This window comes from Hibiscus syriacus, unplaced genomic scaffold (assembly GCF_006381635.1).
Source record: "Hibiscus syriacus cultivar Baekdansim isolate YM2019G1 unplaced genomic scaffold, ASM638163v2 tig00110332_pilon, whole genome shotgun sequence".
Lineage (NCBI taxonomy): Eukaryota > Viridiplantae > Streptophyta > Magnoliopsida > Malvales > Malvaceae > Hibiscus > Hibiscus syriacus.
Window position 1 is genome coordinate 4,594,646 of NW_024062688.1, and position 22,521 is coordinate 4,617,166.

A 22,521-nucleotide genomic window follows, 5' to 3' on the forward strand; every position below is an offset into this window, starting at 1 on the left:
GCAAGGAAGAAAGGGGAAGGGTCTCCTCTGCTGAACAAGTGGATCGATTAAGAAATTGTAAATAACGATATCCAGTTTGTTGCCTTCAACCTTCAATTTGGGTAAAAGATCAAGAGACTCCTTCAACAACCGGTTCTTACAAAGATGCTAAAGTATCAGGTTCAACATGCAGCAACATGCAACAGAAAATCCATGCAAACTGAAGACGTCGAGAAATCCTTCGGTTTTCTCCCATGCATCATCAACTCAGGTCCCTGGCCCCCCAATGCAGCAGCAGCAAAAGAGTTACCATGCACAGCTGAAGACGCCGAGATATCAGATGGTTTTTCGTTTCCATTAAGCTTGAAGACACCTAGAAATCAAATTGAATTCTACATTGAAAAATTAAGCTTGAAGACGTCAAGAGATTCCAAGGATTTCAGTGTTCTACTGTAGATATCACCCCATTTGGGGAAATAATAATCAAAGTGCATTATTTGGGGAATTAAACCTCCCCATATGCATTATTCTGGCTATTTTGCCATACTAATCGCTTCTTCAATTGTCTAAGAAGATATTTATAATGATTTTTAATATACGTGGCATTTGTGGAGTTATTATACTTATTTATAGGTTAATAAATTTAAGAAATCTATTAATCAAACATTAAATTTATTTTGATAAATCTATCAAAAATTTATTGTTCAAAGATTTTATTTATACGTTGATTTACTCAAAAACTTCTATTAGAAGGAATCGAAAAATCTTAAACCAAAAAATTAATGTATAATAATTATCATTAATCTAACGAATGATATTCAAATCAAGTTTCGCATAAGTTAACAAGAACAATAATCCACCATTCAAGTTGATACTGAAACAAATGCAATAATGGGACTCCTCACTTGATGTTCACCATCATCCCACACTAAAGAACCAGACACCATAGATTCATCCATTGTTCCTTCAACTATTACTTCAAAAGACAGCTTTTCTCCGATCGATGTGAACGACAGAACATTAGGGTTAACTCGGATTTTCAACGTACCGGTCGGAAAACTCACGTTTGCTCTATAAACCGCCGTTGGAGATCCCACATTGGTAACAGCTCTATTGAAAACGTGGCTAACGGTTGTTGAAGAAGAAGTGAAAACGGCGAACGAAGGGTAGTTGAGATCTGAAACTGTTCCTTTTGTTGGTTCAGGACATGATGTTTTGTCTTCGGTAACTTGTTGAAGAAAACGAGTTCCGTAGCCTTGTCGACATAAGAAATTTATGTAATCAAGTTCGTCGGAATCGTAGATTAAGCCTGGATTTATAGCTTTGACTGGATTTAAATGACCTGATCCGTATGCGAACTCAGCATCCGAGTTAATGCCTGAACTCATTGGAGATGCTGCAATGGAAATTTCCAATAAGATGTAATTTAGGAAATAAAATACACTCAATTTCCAATAAGTAAATAGCGAATAAATATCAAATTGGGATAATGATAATTGTTAGTATAAAATAATTTTATTTCTTAAAATTTATACATTCTACTAATTCAATTTTAATTCAAATAGTTCATGAATTTAATTCTTCACATATATAATTTTTTCATTAATTTAATCTTTATTTTTCTCTCAAAAGTTTTATATTACTTTCATGTAATTTTTTTAGTATAATAATAATTTAATAATGTGTTGTTTTATGAGAAAATATAATTATCTAATTGTTACTTTAATTCAATCGATTCACTTGGATTCATAATATTACAAAAATTAAATTGATAAAACTTTTAAATATAAAAAAATTAAATTTATTAATTGTTTGAATTCGAATTAAATTAATAAAATATATATATAAATTGTAAAGAGTAAAATAATATTAAATGTGAGTATCGTGTTTTTAATAATGTTTTAATTAAATAATTAAATTATAATTATTAGAGAATAATATATTAAATTATTTGAAGTAAATTTTGTATATAAATAAATAGAAAGCAACCTAGATTACCAGTGGTCATGAGAGCAGATTTGAGAGCAGAAGGGGACCAAGTGGGATGAAAAGATTTAATATAGGCAGCTGCGGCAGATACGTGGGGACAAGCCATTGAAGTTCCTGAGACAATGTTAAATGGAACCAGTCTATTGTCCTCTTTAACTTCACTTACCGATGAAACCCCAGACCAAGCAGCTAGAACATCTACTCCCGGTGCTGTTAGATCTGGCTGTTATTAACAACAATCCAATGAACAAAAATACAAAATCTGTTACAATTTAGTTTTATTTTTAAAAGAAACAAAATTATTCTATGTTAATTCTCCCAAAATAATTTAGGATAAAGTATATAAATAGTCCACCGACTACTAGGCTACTATTACTCGAGTCTCTCAATATTAAAAATTACAAAATACTCCTTCCACTATAGGTACTGTTATTACTTTAGAAAAAACAGTAAGTGTTGTTCAGTCATCAAAATACCTTGAGTATATCGGGTGTAATCGGATTCGGACCCCTCGACGAGAAAGAGGCTACATAAGGAGCCATTGTATCATTAACCTCATTACTCTTGAATATAGTTGCAGTTGCATTACTGTAATTGATATTGCCAAATGATTATCATTCCGTTTACGAAATATAAAAGGAGAAATTAAATTAAAATTTTTACGAAAAAAATGAAATCCAAAATTACTAATTACCTTGTGGAGTTTAGATAAACGAAAATCCGGCTGCCGTCGACCATATCGACATGTGAAGCAGGCAAAGGAAACGAGAATGCAACGTCTTTGGGTTCATTGTCTTGAAACAATGCACCAATTGCAGCAGCCACCAATGGTTCTCTCCCGGAGACAATAGTATCACATACAACAATTTTGCCCTTCACCAAATGCCGGTTCAATGAATCGTGAAGGCAAAACCTGTAAAAAGAAAGTTTCGACATCCGATTGTTATCCACAGGGTCGTGGTTAGGTTGTTGGATGCCCTGTGCAAATTCTTGTAAATGAACCCTTAGATCTCAAACTTATTTTTCTGAAATAATAAATGACTAATTTCATTAACTTAAAAAATTGATAGATATACACTATTATGAGGCTCCTGTGTAAATTTGAACTTGTTTTTCCCAAAAATAATTTCGCTTGTTAAAGAAATTCGAACTTAGGATCAACAAAGTCATGAGCTCAATGATCTAACAACTGCTCTATACATATTTTTCTGTTTTTTAATGACAACACTTGATAAATATACTCTATTTCGGGGACCCTGTTTTTTTAGGCTCTGCACCGTCACACACTTAGCGCATGCTCAGTCACGGCCCTGATTATCCATGTCCTATATTACTCAAACTCAAAAATAACTATCGTATCTTTGTATTCATATGTGGAAATGTATCACCTATGCGAGAAAAAAAGAGTTGTTCGTATCACCAAACAATTCTTAAATGGTAAATTTGTGTTTTAGTCCCCTTAATTATAATTTTAAATTAATGCAATGATCATTTTACATTTTGACCCTCCCAAAATGATAAATTATGATTTAATTATATAAAATGATAATATTTTAAATTAATATTCAATGTTACTCCGATTTAGGGGTGTGTATCGAATACGAATAATTATTGATATATGTTTAATTTTTAAAAGAATTTCTATATATTTAAAGGATCAAACACTGTGCTTATTACAAAATATTTATAATAAATTATTCTAGAAAAATAAAATATCGAAATAACATAATCGATATTACCTTGATGAAGCTGGTGTAGAATTTCTGTTGGGTGCATTTCGACCATGAATAATCGGGTACATTTCATTCTTGAGATCAAATGTATTAATCGATACACCCTATATACGGGTAAGAAACAAATATTTGCGATCAAAGGCATGGTAAGAGCAAAAATAACTAGATTCCCTAACTATATCCAACACATTCGAGTTCAAATCTTAACATCCGTAATCATTTCTAGGATAATTAGTGACATTACCTCGTAAATCATGCCGTTTCCAAGCTTAACTCGAGTGAGAAACTTCCGATCGATGGTGCTAGCAGCCACTGAAATGGTCCACGGTGAGAAATTCGTGGTGGTTGCTCGTCCGGGACCTTCATTACCTGCGGAGGTCACTGTCAAAATGCGATTCCTCATTGCATGAAAAGCTCCGATCGCAATTGAGTCTCTGAAATAATCGTTCGGATTATCTGATCCAACCGATAAAGATATAATGTCGACCCCATCGGCGATCGCATCGTCAAATGCCGCTAGAATGTCGGCATCATAACAACCGTCGGACCAGCAAATTTTGTACACCGCAATGCGCGCTGATGGAACTCCTCCACGAGCTGTTCCGGCTGCAAGGCCGAACAGGTTTGCTCGATTAACTAACCTTCCGGCAGCAGTCGATGCAGTGTGGGTCCCATGACCATTGGAGTCTCTTGGAGAAATGAAATCGTTGGGAGGAAACAATCCATCACTTCGGTAATATTTAGCTCCAATGATTTTACTGTATTCATATAGTGATTTTCATTAGAAGTAAAACAAACATTTATCATAATTGTCCGGTTTATATGAAATTCGTAAAAATATTAATGTTTTTTAAGATGCGTACTTATTGCAAGTGAAGTTACTCGTTGTTTGGCAACTGCCTTTCCATTTTCCGGGAGGCGGACCGAATCCTTGGTCGTTAAAACTTTCAGATTCGGGCCAAATTCCGGTATCTAGAACTCCGATGATAACATCACTTTCCGAAGTTTGTCTTTGAACTTGTTCGGAGAAGCCCATGAAGTCCCATGTTCTTGTTGTATGTAATATTCTCTTTTCATTTGGAAACACTGATATCACACCACTCATTCCTAAACGTTCAAATATTAGTTAACAATTTCAAAAATAGAAAAAAATCGAGTAATGGTGAAAACATGTACTCAATCCGTGATAATGAGATAATATTTGTTTTAAGTGAAATTCTTACGGTTTTATGTCACAGAAAATATATCACAAATGTAAATTTAAATGTCTACATGTTTATGGTAATGAATCTTTGCAAGGTCTAAACATGGTTACATGGGATTAATGGTATTAAAATAATCATGCTCACTCACCGGTGATTCTCCGTGCTTCATCCTCCGTTAATTCCACCACGAACCCGTTAAAACTCCTCTTGTAGCTACGGAGCACCGATCTCGTGATGGAATTACTGATTCCATTACATTATACAAAGTCAATGCAATGGTTCACAATAATGTAAGGTTTTAAGATCATCATTGTTGGATGTTATTTGAATGATCGAACAAGTCTTACATTATCTAAACTCAAAGATATTATATATATATATATAATTTAAATATACATATAACTAATATTTTTAAGAAAAATATTAAATTTGAATAACATAGCTTATTGATTAAATTACTATTAATTTATGTACCTGCCAAAGAGATCTTGTAGCATGCTGTTATGAAGTGAGGCTGTTGAACTTCCAACTTTAGGCAAATTGCCCATATATACAACATAGCTCTGCAAATTCCGAGGTTTAATATTCGTGTTCGACACATTTTTTAGTACGGCTAACAAAGAAGATAAGGATAAGGATGTACACATTATTTTATGTTAAATGGTGTGAATTTAAGAAATCATATTAAAAATTTAAAGAACGTAAAATTAGATTAACAATGAAAAATATAAAGAAAATATCAAAATTATATGAGAAGAAATTTTGACCATATTTACGTATGATACTCATATCTGAATTTGAGTAGTAAAGAAGCTTTGAATGATAAAAGGTGAAATGAATAAAAAATATTAGGGGGAATAATTGAATTATAAGGTTTTTAGGTAGCTAATTGTTTTCTTACATTATATTAACGTGTATCTTTATAATATTTTAAAGATCAAACTACATTCTTATAAATTTAGGGGGACCTAGATGAAATTTACCTTTATACTAAATTGTAACATCAAAAACTTCTAAGCGACCAAACCACAATTTTCTCATTTAAGGGGAATTTTTTTATCCTATTGGATAAATGGAAATAGACAACTATTAACAATAAAAATGAGAATATATTTACCGGTGAAAAAAATAAGAATTTAATCTCAACCTTATATTTTCACTCATCCAACAGTCTTAAATATGTATAGTAATAAAAAAATTTACACTATATAACTATATCCTAACTCATATATATATATCAACAAATATTCAACAAATATTCGTGTTGGCATTCAGGTTCAAGTTTAAATACAAATAATAATTTAAAACAAATTAAAAACTTGAAAACCTTTTAGAAAATAAATATATCTATATTAACTATATGTGATGGTTATACTCGAATCCGAGTAAAATATATACCTTTGTATCGGACTGAGACACAACGGTGGTAGGAAGAAGAGCCGAGATAAGGCCATGGAAGACAAGACAATGAAGAAGATATAATCTTCGGCCTTCCATCGAAACAACGATGAACAAAACCAAGTAATACTTACATACTATATTATATATACAAACACACAAGAGAAATGGTAATACTCATATGAAGAACTTTTCAAATGTCAAAACTAAAAGCAATCTAATCTTTGCATAATATGTCATTTGGCTTTAATCCGTCACGAAATTAGAAATAATCAACTTGTCCTTCTTAATTTATATATATATATATATATATATATATATATATATTTGAAGATGGAAAGTGATATTTTCAATTAATTATTATGTATGTTTGCAATACGAAATTATTTAGAATAATTAAAAAATTAATTTTTATAAATCGAACATGCTAATTCAAATAAGAATAACGATGACATCTTAACTCACAAACTTGCGGTCAAATAGTGCTGGAGACACAATCTTTGCAGGCTTTATCCAAAGCATGGGTCAAATTGTGCCATTAATCCTTATTCGGTGTAGGTTATGGATTTAGTCTTTATGTTCTAGTTTGATCGTTTTAATATTTATACTTCTTTTGAATTTTAAACTTTTATTTATGACCCGAAATGGTATTTAAGGTAATATTTAATTGTCCTAAAGACGCATCTATAACTGTTCTATTGATTACTCCATTTATTGTGACCTCAAAGTTAAATCAAATAATTAAAGGATTACTGAATATTATTTATTACAAAATCGTTTTTCTTTCTAGAAAGAAATGTATGCTAAGATGTGCAACATACTGAGTTCAAACGTTAGAATCTCTCTCTCTCTCTCTCTCTATGTAAAATTAATGCACTATATTACTCTCATGTGGGTGCATTGGTCATAAAAATAGTTAATTTACGTTTAATACCTTAATTTTTGTGAATTTTCAATTTAGAAAATGGTAAATTTTCGTTTTAGTCCCAACAATTATTAATACAATTTTGAGACCCTCTAAATACAATTTCTGCCTGCACCCCCAACTCCTAGGGAAGGACCGGTATATGTGCATTGCCACTCGTTTCTTTTTTCTGTTTTTTCTTTCTCCTTTTGGCTATGGAAAACAAAAATTTTCACACAAAACAATCACCAAAAACCTGGAATTCCACTAATCACATTTTGACCGCAATCAAATATTAATCAATCTCTTTATGGTTATTCTCTCTTCTCCCTTCTTATGAATTTTGTTTTGTAATTTCTTACAAGATTTTAGATCATTATCGCATTTTAAATTGTTCGATAATGTTTATTCATTTCCTTTCATCTAGCAGGTTTGAGATTTGATAAAAATAAATAAATGGCACATAGAGTGAACCATGAATACGATTATTTATTCAAGATTGTATTGATTGGAGATTCGGGTGTCGGAAAATCCAACATCCTTTCGAGATTTACAAGAAATGAATTTTGCTTGGATTCCAAGTCCACTATCGGTGTGGAATTTGCAACAAGAACTCTTCAGGTTTGATTTTGTACACAACCATAAATGTATGGACTAACGCTATTTAAATCCGAGTTGTTCCTCGCCTTATTTGTTCAGGTAGAAGGGAAGACGGTGAAAGCGCAGATATGGGACACGGCCGGTCAGGAACGATACCGAGCAATCACGAGTGCTTACTATAGGGGCGCAGTCGGGGCGCTTCTCGTTTACGACATAACCAAAAGGCAAACCTTTGACAACACCCTGCAATGGCTCAAAGAACTGCGAGACCATGCCGGTTCAAACATCGTTGTAATCATGATGGCCGGGAACAAATCGGATCTCAACCATCTCCGGGCAGTGTCGAAGGAAGACGCCGAGAGCTTTGCCGACAAAGAAGGTCTGTCGTTCTTGGAGACATCGGCACTCGACGCTTCCAATATCGAGAATGCCTTTCAAACGATGTTGCTGGATATTTATCAAATACTGAGCAGAAGAGCTTTGGCAGGGCAAGAAACTTCGGCTACGATCCTTCCTCGAGGAACCGACATCGATGTCTCTAAGAAGAGCAAAAATAGAAATAAAATCGCTTGTTGTTCGTCGTAGAGTGAAGCGAAAACATTTTGATTGTTTTTTCATAATCATTAATATCCGATTCGTTGAATCTGATATTATAAAAACCTATGATCGAGACGATTCTCTCAACCCTCTACTTCATTTGTTAATTTGCCCATCAAAATGAATTGCAATATTTTGTTGGATTTATCTCGATATGATTCAAAAACAATCATTCCTTTGCTCATCAAAGTTATGCCGATTTCGGATCTCACATTCGGGAAATGTTTACCAGCCACCCTCAAAAAATCATTAACAAGCTGTCTCTGTTAAGTAATGATGTCGGAAGAAGGATCGAATAGGGAGAGATTCGGCCTCACTTCTTGATTAATCTCAAGACATCACCGACGAGATACAAGGAACCGGTGACAAGAACCTAATCAACCAGAAAAAGGGAACCAGAAACCCCAAGAGAAACACGAGAAGTCAGTCATAAGCATTAAAGAAAAAGTTGCAACCGAACCACGACTTGTATACTTAGTTGATAAGATCTGATAAAATGAGTATAAATGGAGTATGACTACACGGGAGGAAAAAAAAACATATAAAACATTTATACTTGTCGAACACAAATTGTAATCTTCGCCAAGTTCAACATTCATCGATCAGGTACTTTTTGATTAAAAAAACCTAATGTTTCGGAGGAACAAGAGTCGCTCAATTGCTCGATACATGCATAGCCCTGATCTAAAAACCCACGAGGTTTTACGAGAAACAATCATCAACAACTAAAAAAAACAGTTAAAATCCGTTAAGTACTCTAAAGTAATATAGCCATGAACTCCATCTGAAGTACTCTAACCTTGTTATATACAAAAGGCAGGCAAATATTGGCAACGGCGAGCTTAAAATCTCAAGCATTACCTGAAATCGAACAAACCGATCCTTCTGGGCAGTATCTCTGAGCCACTTTATAGCCGATGGTAGAGAAGAAAAGACCAAACTGTTTTTACAACACCCAGCGCTCGTTCCCGTATCGTCTTTCACTTCTTCGCAAACTTGATCCATGTTACTGGCTTCCTCTCCTAGTATATGAAGGAAACAATCATCATAAATTGAACCGAACATTAGAAATAAAAATATAGGGAAAGAAAACTTTTTATGACGAAAGGATTGCGCACTCTGCATAAGGTTTTCCAACACTCTTTGAAGACCAAATTGCCATGACAAATCGACTTGAGGATCAACCGTAGGTAATTTATGAGATACAACCTTGTGATACACTGATATGTTCGGAACGAAGAGAGCCTTGTCGAGACGGACACCTGAAATAATGATGAACAGATTGTAAGAAACATAAGATATAAATTTCTGTCCAGGAAAGCTTCCTGATATGAAGTTTCTTCTTGTCAAGATCAGTCTTACCTTTTATTCAATCCAATGAACAAAGAATATAAATTTTTCTTAAAGTAACCCATGTCAGACATCCATGTCGAACATATATCCAGACATGAGTATGAAGATATAACTCTCCAAGAACCATCCAAATATATGGAAAAACTTTAGAAAAAAAAATCGAACATATTCATTTAGACTACATCAGGGAAACATAGGATTAAAGCACTTGAACATAAACATTCCCCTTAAATACCGGTTTTTCATAAACTTCAAATGCATCTATGACGCTTTCCATCACAAGGATATAAAATCCTATCCAAGAAAACACATCTAAACAGGCCTCTAACTCGCCCAATTACCATGGCTAGCACATGTACACATCAAGCGTGGCAGAAGCAACTGTGGATCTCGAACCGATATACAATTGAACAGCAGAATCTGCAAATAAATCTCAAAAACTTTAGTCCATCATCAGCAGGATGCAGCCAGAATCTAGTTTACACTTCACAGCTTGAAGATCAGAAATTCATCATAAAGCCAAGCACAAAAAATATAAATTAGATGAACATGCATATATATTAGAAAAATGTGAACAGTTTATAGTTCAAGGAATAATCAAAATATAGTTTATTCTCACCTCGAGAGTTTTATAAATTCAACTGTCAACTTTGGAGTTCTAAAGCTTTCAGAAAACCCAATACCCTCCTAGGTTTAGATTATCCTTAATCCTATAAACTCATAAGCAAAATACAAGCCAGCACCATACTAAAGTAGAAAAGCTTAAATATTGGAAATAATGAGACAAAATATACAAGTTATGAGAATATCATCGACAACAAAAGCTTTCCGAAAACCCAATGCCCTCCTAGGTTTAGATTATCCTTAATCCTATAAACTCATAAGCAAAATACAAGCCAGCACCATACTAAAGTAGAAAAGCTTAAATATTGGAAATAATGAGACAAAATATACAAGTTATGAGAATATCATCGACAACACGAAAACCATAAGGATAAAATACTCTCTTTTACATATAAATTTTAAAAATTGTGAAAATTTATTGTGGAACAAAGCAGGCTGGTCTACCTGCACAGTATCCTCAGATCTTTTGTACGTCTGCCGCTGTGCCTCAGAATTCAAGTTTGTTTGGTGACTGTCATCCTTAGTGCAAAGAGAAAACCACCTCGCACAAACTTCCATACTTTTAGGACTGTGAGCTCCATCCAAATAAAAAACTAGATCTCCAATGCTTTCAATGTCGGTAAACTGATCACGGACAATCTGAGCCCGCCCTTGTAAACTTGCTGTTGTTATGCCCTTAATAAACGGTTCAGGTAATGGACCCTATTCCGAGGAAACAAGTAACGTTTAAGCAAACAGTAGCTGGAATGCAGATAAAGTGTAATAAATAGAACCCACTGTTTGATTGAAATTGTTGATAGGATGACCAGTCCTCTGAAGCCAAGCAGTACACAGTGCAACGGCAAGACCGGCATTTAAATATTGATGTTCGCCATCAAGTGCAAGCTTTAGATCATTGAGCGAACTTGCGTCTATCGGATTCGCCACTTGAAGTTTTACCTATGAAGAACATAATCGCTTCAGACTAGCATAGCTTATGTCCACTCAAACAACGCGAAATCCAGAATTTGAATACAAATTGAGTCGTGTATATCTTTTTTAAGGGAACTTGGAAATGAAAGTGTTATGCAACTTACATTCAACTTTGAAGCTTTCTCTTCAAGCACATGCATTGCCTCATCAGGTTGAGGTACGGTAAAGGCCAGTATCTCATGCTGCATTTGAAAAGGTACAAACAAAAATTGGAGATAGATTTAAATTATGTTACGACACGGAGATAGACTCTTATCATATGCTTTAAATCAATATAGTTCTAAAAGTAAAAACACCTTAAATATACCAGCCTTTGCCGCAGCAATTTCCACCAGAGTATTTCCTGTTTATGGCCATCCAGAAAACAAAAGAAAGCAAAATCTTTAGCATTAACTTAAATTATTCTGAAAGCAGTAGCTGATATACGGATTCATCAAATGACACAATTCACAACTATTTCTCGTAGCTCAGAAAGTTGGTATAGGGACACTAAGCAGATTTCATAGTCTAAATCGAGGAAGCAGATAGACAACCAAAAATTTGACCGTACGGAACTTAAACTACTTGGTACCAGTTTAAGACTAGTTCAACCGGTAGGGCCAATATCGGTACGGCATTTTGACTACCATGTAGACAACACTAAAAAAGATCTAACTCTACTTTCACTTAATTCTGCATAATTTAGATTTTCTCTATTTTAAGATTAAAACTTCAAGTGCTCCAGATAATGAAACCTCAAAGATGTAATGAAAATATAGTTTCCAACATGAGGTTCAAGAAAATCATTGATGTTATGAATTTACTACATGATTTTAAAAATAATGCAATTCAAATTAAAATTCAACTTTGTCTCTCAAAGATCTTATTCAGCAATTTCAAAAAGCTATCTGTCATTTATATTAACTACGATACATTTATGAGAGATATTTTATAGACCGTTATCTAATAGAAATTATCTGATGTAATATATATAACACTAACCAAGAATCTCCATATGATCATACCCGAGGGAAGATACACCACACACAATAGGTACTTGAACCTGAAAAAACCAACACATGTTGAAAAAAATTGGAAAAAGATAAGTACTGGCATTATATTTCAGCACCACGGTGGCCACAAATGATGCACTTTGCTTGGCAGACATGTAGCGTATTTGTGAACTAAATTAGGAAACATACCACATTAGTTGCATCGGCCCTTCCACCCAAACCAACCTCCAGAATAGCAACATCGACCTGCATAGACTATTTAAAGGTAATATTTATTTTTGCTTCACTAGCAGAGGATGCTTATGAAATGGAAGAAGCGATACGGGAAAACAGCTTTGTAAATAAGGATCGTAACACAGATCAAACTTTCTCTGCTGAAAATATCTTAAAGGCGAGCAAGGCCAGGAACCGAAAGTATGTAGGCATTGGTACATCATCACTGGTTTTTTCCTGCAAATCAATGAACAAAAAGGTCAACAGGATTAAACACATTGTTCGAGGGAAAAGCCAAAATGAAAGACAACACTGTTTGTTCAATGATAAATAGTAATGGTCAACAAAACCCGGTAAATAATGTAAAATAAGGCCGTGTATAATTGCAGAAGACCCGAACAGAAGTTCGTAAAAAATCAGTGCGAAACACTACTGCAGACATACCTTCAGCTTATCATAGCACCACCAGAAATATTCCATAAATTTCTCCTCACATATTTCCACACTGAAGCAGCCAGGAAAGACAAGAAAGTTACAGAACTATTTATACCTAAAATTATAATTACTTATAGGTAACAGTGGTTCGCCAGATTCTAGAAAATGCCAAACTAAAAAAACATATATGATAACTTAACTACCAATATACAATGAATCAAACAGACATACTAGCAAATTTGAACACTAACCCATCCAAACGAAACCTATCGCAAACAACTATAACGTGTGGAGACGTGAAAAGTCCAGTTCGAAACCCACAATTACGTAATATAGATTCTGCAAACGTGCATGTTGATCCCTTTTCAATTTACCAAATGAAGAAAGAATCAGTACAACAACTCACATGCAGTTTACAAACAAGATAGAAGAAATATGTTTCACTGAAGCCAGCTAGACAAAAATAGCACTAATGCCTAAGCCGAGCAGTAAGGAGCTCAGTACCCCTTATGCAAGTCTCGGTTTCAAGTTTAATGGACAAAATAGGTGTTGGGAGCAGGGATTTAAATAGCAGTACGCTATTGGAATAGCGGCCGTTATGTAGCTGTAAAGGTTCCATCCGAAACCATTGCAATGACCGCAATATCACCTGCTATTGCCATAATCACGATAAACCCAACCACAACTGCAATTTAAATCACTGCTTGGGAGCATTTTCCCACTTCAGAGGGTCAACCTAACTGGACTCCAAAATAGTTGGAGCACAATGTGACCAAAAAATAATGTAAGCTACTCGAAAATTAGCCGAAATTATAGACAAATGCAGCATACTAAGAAAAGCAACGGGAAAAAAATTCTTAAAGTCCCTATTTTTAGAAAGAGAGAGAGATTCAGGGAAAGAAAATTTCCAATACCTTTCCCTTAGTGCCAGCAACATGGATGATTTTCAACTCAGAAATCGCATCTTCCAATTCCAAAATCTGAAACCCATTAAACGAAAACGGCTTGATTCCAAGCTCGTAAAAAGAAAATTTTTGAAAAACAACTCAATCAAAAACAAAACAAAAAAAAAGTACTTTCAAGTAATACCCTTTATTGCTCTTATCGGCACGACTCCGTTTCGTTATCAACGACGACAACACATCTAAAGTTGACTCGTATCTGTCGGAAAATAAACGAGTAAACAATTAATTTTTTTATAACCAGATTAGTAAGAATGTAAAATGAAAACGAAAAAATAATACTCGAAAAATTGATAACGGAGTTCAGCCAATTGTGATTACGTCTCCGGACTGTTGTAAATATTTTTGTAAGAGAAAATTTACAGATGTTTACAAAACACTCACTACTCACAAGAAACTTTCTAGTATTGGGAGAAAGAAATGATTTGACATTTGGGATGATTTTAAAATTAAATGAGTTAAGATATTTATAGTTGAAACTTAGGAACTAATATTTGAAAATACCATAAAGTGCAATGACTAAAGTGAATTTACTCATTCCTATTTTCAACAAACATCTATCTAACTTTACCAAACTTTGAAAAACATTTTTCAAAAAAATATTTATCAAATTTTAAAAAACATTTTTCAAAGTTAGTTGCCAAACTTTGAAACTAACTTTTAACAATCTCTCACTTGAAGACTGATTTTAATCTGTCTTCACACCTCGATCAATGCAGCAATATTTATGGTCTTGTTATTCTAGCATGTCAACTGAAGCTTAACACAACTTCAGTTTGTAGTCACCGTCTTTGTCAACATGTCTGTCGGATTATTAGCTATACTAATCTTTTCAAGTTTCAAAATCTCATCTTCCAGAAGAGATCGGATAAAATGATATCTCAATTGTATGTGTTTCGCCCTGGAATGAAAAGACGAATTCTTTGCTAGATGGATAGCACTTTGACTGTCGCAATACAAGACATTGTTTTCTTGTTTCTTGCCTAACTCTTCCAATAAACTTTGGAGCCAAACCATCTCCTTGCTGGCTTCCGTAACAGCGACATATTCTGCTTCAATTGTGGAGAGAGCAACTATCTTCTGTAGTTGAGAAACCCAACTCACTGCAGTTCCTCCTAGAGTATAGACATACCTTGTAGTGCTCCTTCTGATGTCAATATTTCCGGCTAAGTCAGCATCTACATAGCCTGTCAGTATCGTATCTCCACCTTTGAAACAAAGTGCTTTGTTTGTAGTACCCCGCAGATATATGAGGATCCATTTGACTGTTTCCCAGTGTACCTTGCCTGAATTATTCATGTACCTTCTAACAGCTCCCACTGCTTGAGCAATATCTGGTCTGGTACAAACCATGACATACATTAGACTTCCAATTGCTGAGGCATACAACACCTTCACCATGTGTGCACGTTCTTCCTCCGTCTTTGGTTACTGTTCTTTGAAGAGTCTAAAATGAACACCTAAAGGTGTACTTACTGGTTTAACATCTTGCATGTTGAACCTGGAGAGTAATTTGTTTATGTACTCAGCCTATAATAACATCAAAGTCCCCAACTTTGTGTCTCTCTTGATCCTCATCCCAAGAATCTGCTTTGCAGCGCCCAGATCCTTCATAGCAAACTGCTTCGACAATTTTTTCTTCAAGTGTATAATCTCTTGCATGTTTGAGCATGCAACGGGCATGTCATCAACGTACAACAATAAAATAATGAAGCTATTGTCGAACCGCTTGATGTAGCAACAATGATCTGCTTGGCATTTGGTAAAACCATTGCTACCCATGAAGCTATCGAACTTCTTGTACCACTGTCTAGGAGCTTGTTTTAAATCATACAAGCTCTTCTTCAACCTGCATACCATGTTTTTCTTGTATGCCTCTATGAAGCCTTCTGGTTGTCTCATATAGATTTCTTCCTCAAAATCACCATGAAGGAAAGATGTCTTTACATCTAACTGCTCAAGATGTAAATTCTCTACAACTAAAATTTTCAATACCAGTCTGATTGTAGACATCATCACGACTGGAGAGAAAATTTCATTGTAGTCAATACCTTCTTTTTATTGAAAACCTTTGACAACCAATCTCGCTTTGTAGCATTTGCTCCCATCGTGCTCTTCCTTGATCCTGTAAATCCACTTGTTGTGGAGCGGTTTCTTGCCTGGTGGTAATTCAGCTAATTCCTACGTCTGATTTGACATAAGCGGGTCCATCTCATCTTTCATGGAAGACTCTGACTTGACTGAATCCTCCACTTTCATTGCTTCATCATAACACTCTGGTTCATCATTGTCAGTCAGCAATAAGTAGTGCAAAGAAGGAGAATACCGTTGGGTTGATTTAGGAATTCTGGAGGAGCGTCTCAGTTCTAGTGTGCCTGGTTCTTCTTGAACTGCTTCAGGATTGATCTGAACATCATTTCTAGAAATCTCCTCGAACTCAGCAAATTCTTTTGTTTCAGCTTCGGTATTGGAGCTACTTGATTCTACAGTTGACCTGTCTTTTTACATCACATTCTCATTGAAAATGACATCTCTGCTTCTGATGATCTTTCGATTTTCGTAGTCCCAAAACTGGTAACCGAACTCATCACCGCCATAACCAACAAAGGCACATTTGTTATAGTTAGCATCAAGTTTACTTCTTTCAGCAGAGTCTATGTATACATAAGAAATACAACCAAACACTCTTAAGTGTGAAAGGTTTATTTCTTTCTTGCTTCAAACTTCCTCTGGTATTCTGCCATCCAAAGGAACTGAGGGCCTACGGTTGATCAGGTAAGTTGCAGTGTTGATAGCTTCAGCCCATAGAAATTTGGGCAATCCGACATGTATCATCATGCTTCTGGCACGTTTATTCAGAGTTCTGTTCATGCGCTCTGCTATGCCATTCTGTTGCAGTGTCATGGGAACTGTTGTCTCCATCTTGATCTCATTGTTTGCGTAAAATTCTCTGAATCTACGATTTTTGTACTCTCCTCCATTATCAGACCTCAACCGCTTGACTTTCAGACCAGTCTCATTTTTCACCGTGGCCTTACATTTTCTGAAGGTATCAACGACTTCTGATTTTTTCTTCAGAAAATAAACTCACACCTTCCTTGTAGAATCATCGATGAAGGTGACATAATATAATGAGCCTACAAGAGATGGAACTGGAAATGGTCCCCATACATCAGTATGAACCAACTCTAACTTTTTAGCCTTGGGTGTCTTACCAATCTTTGCAAAACTGACTTTCTTTTGTTTGTCAAAGATGGAATCCTCGCATAGTCCGACATCTACATTCTTTAGATCCGGCAGCTTCCCTTTTGACAAAAGTGTTTTCATCCCTTTCTCGCTCATATGGTCAAGCCTTTGGTGCCATAGGTTTGATTTTCCATCAGCATCTGCTACTCAATGATATTCTCTAAGTTTGAGGTTACATAGAGAGTATCAGTCTTCTTACCATGAGCAATGACGAGTGCTCCTTTTGTAATCTTCCATTCACAGCCTAAAAAGGTTGTACTATAACCTTCTCCATCAAGCTGTCCTACGGAAATCAAATTTCTTTTTAGGCCAGGAATATGTCTCACACCTTTCAGCGTCCAAGTGGTCTGGTTTGGCAGCTTTAGTCGGATGTCTCCTCTTCCGACAATCTTCAAGGTTTCATCATTAGCTAGATGAACCTTCCCAAAATCACCACTGACATAGTTCTCCATGATTTCTCAGCATGGGGTGGAGTGGAAAGATGCCCATGAATCCAAGATCCATGATTTAATCGGACTGTTGACGTTTAGAATCATGGCATCACCTGTCTCATCTGTCATGTTGGTAGATTCTTGTACGCCGATATTTTTCTTCGGTGCTCGGCAATCTCTTTTAAAGTGACATTTTTTGCCGCAGTTATAACAGGTAAAATCTTTCTTCCCCGTTCTTTATTTTTCCCTTCTGGATTTGAATCTACCACGATTTGAATTTCTTTCTGAAGTTCTCCCTCTGGACTCTGTGTGCAAGGCTGAGGAGGTTGATGCTTCACCCGATTCTCTCCGTCGAATTTCTTCGCTCAGTACCAGATCCTGAACATCGTCAAATTTTAATTTGTTGTTTCCCGACGAGCTGCTGATTGCTGTAACAGTAGCATTCCAACTGTCTGGTAGAGATGATAAGAGAATTAAAGCTCGAACTTCATCATCGAATTCAATTTCCACGGAACTCAACTGAGTTGTGATTGTGTTGAGTTCATTTAGGTGTTGAGCCACTCATTCCCCTTCCGCCATCTGCAAATTGAATAATCGCCTCATCAAGTGAACTTTGTTTGAGGCTGATGGCTTCTCATACATACTAGAGAGAGCCGCCATAAGACCCGCCGTGGTCTTTTCCTTTGCTATGTTGAAAGCAACATTGCGGGATAACGTAAGTCGGATAACTCCGAGGGCTTGTCTGTCGAGAAGAGCTCAGTCTCCATTCTTCATGCCCTCTGGTTGATTTCCTGGGAGATGTTGATATAGATTTTTCTGGTACAGAAAATATTCAATCTTCATCTTCCAAAAGCCAAAGTCCTCACCATCGAACTTTTCAATTTTCACTTTCCCTTCGTCTGTAGCCATCGCTTCCACTCGAATCTGGCTTCGTTTGGATTGTTTCTGACAATTCTTGAGAACCACCGTGTATTAGAACACCTCCGTCGATAAATTCGTATCGCTGACAAAATTTTTACTATTCACGAATTCACTATTCAGGTGAATAGTAATGAATAGTAATATCGTAAAAATTGACAAAATTTACAACCAAAAGCTCTGATACCAGTTATTGGGAAATAAACGAGTAAACAAGTAATTTTCCTATAACCAGATTAGTAAGAATGCGAAATAAAAGCGGAAAAAGAATACTCGAAAATTGATAACGAAGTTCAATCAATTGTGCTTACGTCTCTCGACTGCTACAGATCTTTTACTAAGAGAGAAAATTTACAGGTGTTTACAAAACACTCACTACTCACAAGAAACTCTCTAGTATTGAGAGAAAGAAATGATTTGGGATTTGGGATGATTTTGAAACTAAATGAGCTAGGGTATTTATAGTTGAAACTTAGGGACTAATCTTTGAAAATACCCTAAAGTGCAATGACTAAAGTGAATTTACTCATTTCTATTTTCAACAAACATCTACCAAACTTTACCAAACCACAGATTCCACCGATCCTCCTGCAACAAAACAAAACTAAAAATCATAAAATAAATATATATTGGATTTTAGTACCTAAACTGATATTGTTTTGGGTATTAAATTAATATATATCATTGTCGGAAAAAAATATATATATCCACATCATTATACGATTACATTTTAACGACTCAAACGTATAATTCAAATAAATATATTTAATACTATAATTAAAAAAAAATTAATGTATAAATAATACATCTCTTAAAATCGAATTGAATGTCATATTGTGGTATTCAAACGGCCCATTTTACACGAACATCGAACGACACAATACTATAAAAACCGAAGCCTTTTCCTCCTATATTTATCTACTTCGTCTCCTTGAAACATGCAGCTCTCAAACATGGCGTTCGACAGATCCGACCTGAATCAATCCTAACCGAGCAAGCTCCGATGGGGAGAGCTAGAAGAAGACGACGATCTGGATTCTGTTATCTCCCAAGGAAGTAATCGGACCCGATGAAAACGGGATAAAAAAAGTGATCGAATGCAAGTTTAACGATGAAGTCAATAAGGTGAAAATAACGAAGACGACCCGAGTCCGGAAACTGGCGAAGGCCCGCTTTAATAAACGGGCGTTGGAGAAAAGGAATTGGGAGAAATTCGGCGGCTCGGTGCGTGAAGATGTTGGGAGTCGGCTCACCATGGTTTCCACTGAAGAAATCATCCTCGAACGTCCTAGACCTCCTGGTTCGATTCTCATTCTTTTCCCTTTTTATTCTAATGCTGAATTGTATATTTGTTTATATTTAATATATATATATATATTTTTTAATTTGAATGGTATTTTAATTACTATCGACAATATATTTATCTGAATTCTGATTCAAATGTTCATTATCCGACTTCGATAATGGATTCTGAATCTGATTTCTTTAACTTCATTTATTACTAAATTAGGATATTTATTGGATTTCGAGCATCTGACAAATAATTTCTTTAATTTGGATTCAAATTTACGTAGTAATACTCAATTTTAATGCGGATAGTAAGCTAGTTCATATCTAAAGCAGTTGTTTCGGATCGGTAGTCCTGCTCGCGGCGGGGAATCTATGGTTAATTTGCGGCGGGTTTTAACTTTAAATATTATAATTTTTACTCTAAATATCTACACAAATTTCGATTATAATTAAAGCTGATACATTGTGTCGGATTGAAACCTAAAACGTAATTACACAATTAATAATAATTTCTAAGAATGTTCCATGAGTAATTTTATGATAACTTTTAGGATACTTTTTAGGTGGTAACCAAAATCCGATCCAGGTATGCAGTGAAAATGAATATATGGAGGTTGAAATGTTGGATTTGGGATGATTGATTGTTATATTTATTTTGTTGTTAAATTGCTATAGGATGTAAAATTATAATATACTAAATTGAAAGTTGTATTGGATAAGAAATTTGAATCATTCCCATGAACAAATTTGATAGAGATGATGCTTGAGATTAAGCGAATAGTATTGTCGGAGAATTAAAAGGTAGAATTATGATTTTATTGAATAAGAAATAGTATGCATTTGTATATGGAATTGCGAGTGTGCATGTATCTATTCTTCGAAAGGTCATGTTCGCATCCGACTATAAATGGGAAGTTTATACTTGAGAAAAATAAAGAATCCGAATAACATAAGAACGGAGTTTTGTTGGATTCATGTGGTTGTGGTGATCAGTTAGCCAATCACATAACTGGCTTTTTGTCACCGTGAAATGTATTCTCAAGCTGACCACGACATAAGCTTTCGAACTTGTTGCCATCCAAACATCTTGTCTGTCTGTCTTCATATGCTCAATCTTGGTCTTGATTTCTTCTTGCAAAACTGAATTCTCACCCAAGCATACGACTGACAAGTTAACACAATATAAGAGGTAAGCATATGGCTGGCGTTTCATGGGCACTGGTCGTGAGGCCACCAATAGCATTGTGTTTTGCTGGAATTCAATTGTTGAATCACGAAACCCAGAAATCAGTTTCGTGCCGAGGCCATAACCAACATTCAGGGACGTTTGCTTGTATCTATGATTGCAGACCATGTACTGATGTAATGTATCTCTAACTGAGTTGGAATTGTTGAAAGATGTTTGTAGTTGAAATAGCTGTAAATTAGGATGTTGTTTATACTGGTTCCAAACCGGAAGAAATGAAGGTAGCAGGGGACATCTTGGCTCAGCTCAGCAAAGGAGGTACTGTTCTCATGGTGTGCCGGACATGCGGTAAGAAAGGTGATCACTGGACTTCTAAATGTCCATACAAAGATCTTGCTGCTCCGGTTGAAACCTTTGTCGATAAGCCTGCGGCATCCGAGACCTCTGTGGCTGCTTCTGGATCCAGTAAGGGAGCTTATGTCCCGCCAAGCATGAGAGCAGGTGCTGAGAGAACTGCTGGATCGGATATGAGACGTAGGAACGATGAAAACTCGGTGAGGGTAACAAACTTATCGGAGGATACCAGGGAGCCCAACTTGCTCGAGCTATTCCGGCCGTTTGGTGCTGTAACTCGCGTGTATGTTGCTATGGGTCAGAAGACGGGTGCGAGTCGAGGGTTCGGTTTTGTCAACTTTGTAAACAGAGGATGCTCAAAGAGCCGTCAATGGTTACGGTTACGACAACCTCATCCTGCGAGTCGAATGGGCCACGCCTCGATCCAACTAGAATTCATGGCATTAGCATTTTTTTTTTGGGCATTGTCTACAATTCCAGTATCTAAAATTTTCCACTTTTACTGACATGGTTTTAATCAATATCTTAAATCTATTTTTTACAACTCTAAACTTGTAGCTTTAACTGTCAGATCATTATTTTGATATTAAAGAATGCATTTAAATATAAAATTTAATACAAATATTCAATGAATAGGTGAAGTTAAATTCTGATCTAAGTTATATCTATACAACTACGAGTCTCCTTTTCAAACAAAACTTACGACAATCAATTTCCTTCATTTTAACCCTCAAAATCTCTCTTTCATTTATATTTTAAAGTTTGAAAGAAAAAATTCTCCATAATTACACAACCACTTCAATATAGAATCGTTATAACAAGTTCAGTGTTTGACCATTTACACGACTACGCCGTACCTATAACTTCAAAATATCCTACAAGTTTGATTTGATTATTAATATTATAAGAATTAATATTTCTTCTATCTTATTAAATATATTTATTTGATCAACTTTTTTAATTTTTAATTATTTAAAATTTATTATGGATAAAAATATATTTAAAAAACCTTCAATCAGGTAGTTTTAACTATATATATTCTAAAAATTTAATCGTTTATAACATTCAAAATTATCATGTTGAAAGTTTAAAAAAATTTGACAATTAAAAAATCAATGAGAGAATATTTTAGAGTATTAT

The 22,521-nt window shown here is 35.1% G+C and overlaps 2 protein-coding genes and 2 pseudogenes across 2 annotated transcripts; 2 read left to right on the forward strand and 2 right to left on the reverse strand.

The window, feature by feature from the left end:
- Positions 1 to 833: 833 nt before the first annotated feature.
- LOC120119259 (cucumisin-like) lies at positions 834 to 6,403 on the reverse strand. Its single transcript, XM_039139095.1, has 10 exons — positions 6,305 to 6,403; positions 5,381 to 5,469; positions 5,055 to 5,149; positions 4,565 to 4,808; positions 3,946 to 4,459; positions 3,708 to 3,805; positions 2,663 to 2,881; positions 2,445 to 2,556; positions 1,978 to 2,191; positions 834 to 1,375 (listed from the first exon to the last, which is right to left on the reverse strand). The coding sequence occupies exons 1-10, from the start codon at positions 6,401 to 6,403 to the stop codon at positions 843 to 845; spliced, it is 2,217 nt and encodes a 738-aa protein (XP_038995026.1). The 3' UTR covers positions 834 to 842.
- Positions 6,404 to 7,664: 1,261 nt separating this feature from the next.
- Positions 7,665 to 8,393, forward strand: LOC120119961 (ras-related protein Rab2BV-like). The gene is made up of 2 exons (XM_039139741.1): positions 7,665 to 7,829; positions 7,908 to 8,393. Exons 1-2 carry the CDS (start codon positions 7,665 to 7,667, stop codon positions 8,391 to 8,393), a joined length of 651 nt encoding a protein of 216 aa, XP_038995672.1.
- Positions 8,394 to 8,682: 289 nt separating this feature from the next.
- LOC120119310 lies at positions 8,683 to 19,506 on the reverse strand (annotated as a pseudogene).
- LOC120119487 lies at positions 19,505 to 21,854 on the forward strand (annotated as a pseudogene).
- Positions 21,855 to 22,521: the final 667 nt, after the last annotated feature.